Source organism: Mandrillus leucophaeus, unplaced genomic scaffold, assembly GCF_000951045.1.
Source record: "Mandrillus leucophaeus isolate KB7577 unplaced genomic scaffold, Mleu.le_1.0 Scaffold993, whole genome shotgun sequence".
In the NCBI taxonomy this organism is placed as follows: domain Eukaryota; kingdom Metazoa; phylum Chordata; class Mammalia; order Primates; family Cercopithecidae; genus Mandrillus; species Mandrillus leucophaeus.
This window is the reverse complement of record NW_012110841.1, coordinates 278,317-281,184: the sequence shown is the minus strand read 5'-3', so window position 1 is coordinate 281,184 and position 2,868 is coordinate 278,317. Positions and strand designations below refer to the sequence as shown.

Here is a 2,868-nt window from a genome sequence, read left to right as displayed (position 1 = left end):
GGGTGTATGGGTGTGGATTGGGGTGTGTGGGTGTGTGTAGGTGTGGGGTCTGTAGGAGTGGGGGGTGTGAGTGGAGGTGTGGGGTGTATGGACGGGGGTTGGGGGTGTGGGTGAAGTTGTGGGGTGTATGGGTGTGGATTGGGGTGTGTGGGTGTGTGTAGGTATGGGGTCTGTAGGAGTGGGGGGTGTGAGTGGAGGTGTGGGGTGTATGGACGGGGGTTGGGGGGTGTGGGTGAAGTTGTGGGGTGTGGAGGTGTGGGTTATGTGGGGGTGTGGGTGGAGTTGTGGGGTATGTGTGTGGGGAGTGTGGGTGTGGATTGGGGTGTGTGGGTGTGTGTGTAGGTGTGGGGTCTGTAGGAGTGGGGGGTGTGAGTGGAGGTGTGGGGCATGTGGACGGGTGTTGGTGGGTATGGTCTTGCCAGCAGCTTCCCTCCAGAGCACAGCAGCGAATGCCATCACAGCAATTCCAGCTTGGTTACATATTCGTCTTTCCCGTTTGAGATCAGGGAACCGAGGCTCAGAGGTGACATGATTCGGTCACAGCAAGAGAACCAGAATCAAACCGTGCTGACTCCAGCCTCCACCCCACCAGGGCACCTCCCTGCCAAACTGTCCCCTCCCTGGCCCTTTTTGGTGTAGGGGGAGTTCGGCAGGTGCAGCTGTGAGCCCTCAGGCTTAGAATTCTCTGCAGCCCCTGATGATGGCCATGAGCTCGGGTTCAAACCAGAGCCCCTCTGGTCCTGGAGTCTGGAACCACCAGCAGCCCCACCATGACCTTGGGGTGGAGCCCCTCACAGGAGCGCCTCCACGGGCGGCACTGGGCTCCCCATTCCTCTTTCACCCCCGCACGGGCTTGGCTGCTGGCCTCTGTGGTTCTGCTACCCCCGCTACCTAGAGAACACCCGGGCCGAGCCGATCCTCACCAGCTGGGAGAGCTTCCTGTCTGTAGGAGGAACTTTACTGGATGCGGGGTTTGGTGTTTATGGAGATGCAGCCCTTCTCCCTCCTTCGTGCATGTGTGCACAGATGGGAGTGAGGCCGTTAGGGTGGGCTCCTGCCACGACTCGGCCCCTCCCCAGAGTGGCTGGACTTAGGAGCTAATCGGCACGTGACAGACCCTCCCAGTCAGTGGCAGGCGTTTCCCGGAACAGTATCGGTGCAGCAGTCGGCGTGTGTGCAGCTGCCCGTACGTGCTGGGCCCCAGACTCCCTTCTCCCCGCGATGTTCATGCCAGGGTAATGCGAGTTGAATCAAATCGTGCTGCCACAACGCCCCCTGGAGTAGTTTGTGCAGAAGCTGCTGTCTGACTCTTCTGCGCAGCCTCAGTAGCGCCTGTTTCGATTTCCTCTCTGAATGTGCGTGGGGTTGCAGCTCCCAGGAGACTGTGCTGCTGTTTCTGCTCTTCTGCATCCTCTAGGGCTCCTGCGGCTGAGCCAGGTCCCTGGACGGTGGGACTGGTGCCCGGCAGAGCTCGGGGCTCTGTACCTGGCGCTGAGCTCTCTCGTCCTGCACACTGGCCTCCCTGTCTGGGACCCTCTCGCATTTCCTCCTGGCAGCTTGGACCTTTCCTTTGCCTTCGTTGCCCTCTGGCCTCCTCTCCAGCCTGTGTTCCTCAGGATGCTGCTTATGTACTTCTCTCTTCTAGGAGGGACCCCGAAGCCAGAGCCACAGCCAGAGCAGGTCATAAAAAACTACACGGAAGAGCTGCAAGTGCCCCCAGATGAGGTTTGTGTCTTGGGAGCTGGGCTGCCTTTGTTTCTGTTTGCAGACAACTCCAGATAGAAAGGACATCTGCCCCTTCTCGCTTGAAGGGTGCTTCCCAGGTGCCTCTGAGTGCCAGGACCTTGCTCCAGCCCCGTTGGTTTCATCTCCCAGCCTCCTGAGACCCATATCGTTATGATCTGAGCTTTGCACTTAAGGAGCTGTGGTCCTGAGCAAAGTCCCTCCTCTTCCGGCCCTGGCCTCTCTGTAGCCTGATGGCCGTCCTGGGAGCAGGAATCCCGGAGACCAGGGATGGGCCAGCCTGCCCCACTCTCCGCCGTGCGGATGCTGGTGTAGAAGTGAGGTGGCCTCGTCCAGGTGGCTGCCCTGCCCCTCCAGCTGTTGGGAGAGCTGGTTAAGGTTCCTATAATTTTTTTATTCTTAAAGACAGGGGCACGCACTGTCGCCCAGGCTCAGTGCAGTGGTGTGATCACAGCTCACTGCAGCCCTGTCCTCCTGGCCTCCTGTAATGAATGGGACCAGTCAGACTCCTGTTGCTCTTCCATAGAACCTGAACCTCTGCTGAGCCACGTTTTGGGGGCTGCGGCACCCCTTTCCCCCGATTTTAGTGGGGAACCCTGGAGATACTGTTGGGGGGGTAGGGTGAATGGCTAGGAGTACCAGTACCCAGGCACTCTTCAGATACTGGGGGGCGGGTGAATGGCCAGGAGTACCAGTACCCAGAGACCTTCAGATACTGGGGAACGGGTGAAAGGCCAGGAGCCCCAGTACCCAGGGACTCTTCACTTATGTCTCTCTCCAGTCAGTTGAGTCCACGAAAAAAATCTGGTAAGTAAAGCTTTGGACAGGAGCCTCAAAGTCCTCCTCATGCGTCCCACCCCTTCAACAAGCCCTTGCCGCATTCCCTCCTGCCCAGTGCTTAGCTCTGTCTCCGCTCTGGTGCCCATCTGGTATGACTGGGCCGTTTCACCCCAGGCTCCTCCTCTCCAAGCTGCCGTCTGCACAGCCGGCATGTAGCTCAGATCATGGGAGCACTCCCTGCCTGGAACCCCCAGCAGGATCTCCAACTCGCACACAGCCCCAGCCCCTGAGTGTGGCAGCCAGAACTCCGAGGGCCCGCCTCTCCCTGATCCTGTCTCATCTCCT

The 2,868-nt window shown here is 59.3% G+C and overlaps 1 protein-coding gene across 3 annotated transcripts in view; it reads left to right on the top strand.

The window, feature by feature from the left end:
* The window catches only part of DTX2 (deltex 2, E3 ubiquitin ligase), a 46,241-nt gene that overhangs the window by 37,176 nt on the left and 6,197 nt on the right, over positions 1–2,868 (top strand). For all 3 annotated transcript variants that reach the window (XM_011971241.1, XM_011971240.1, XM_011971239.1), the window contains one exon: positions 1,646–1,725. In XM_011971241.1, coding sequence (XP_011826631.1) covers positions 1,646–1,725 — 80 coding nt within the window. The remainder of the gene's footprint in view (positions 1–1,645; positions 1,726–2,868) is intronic.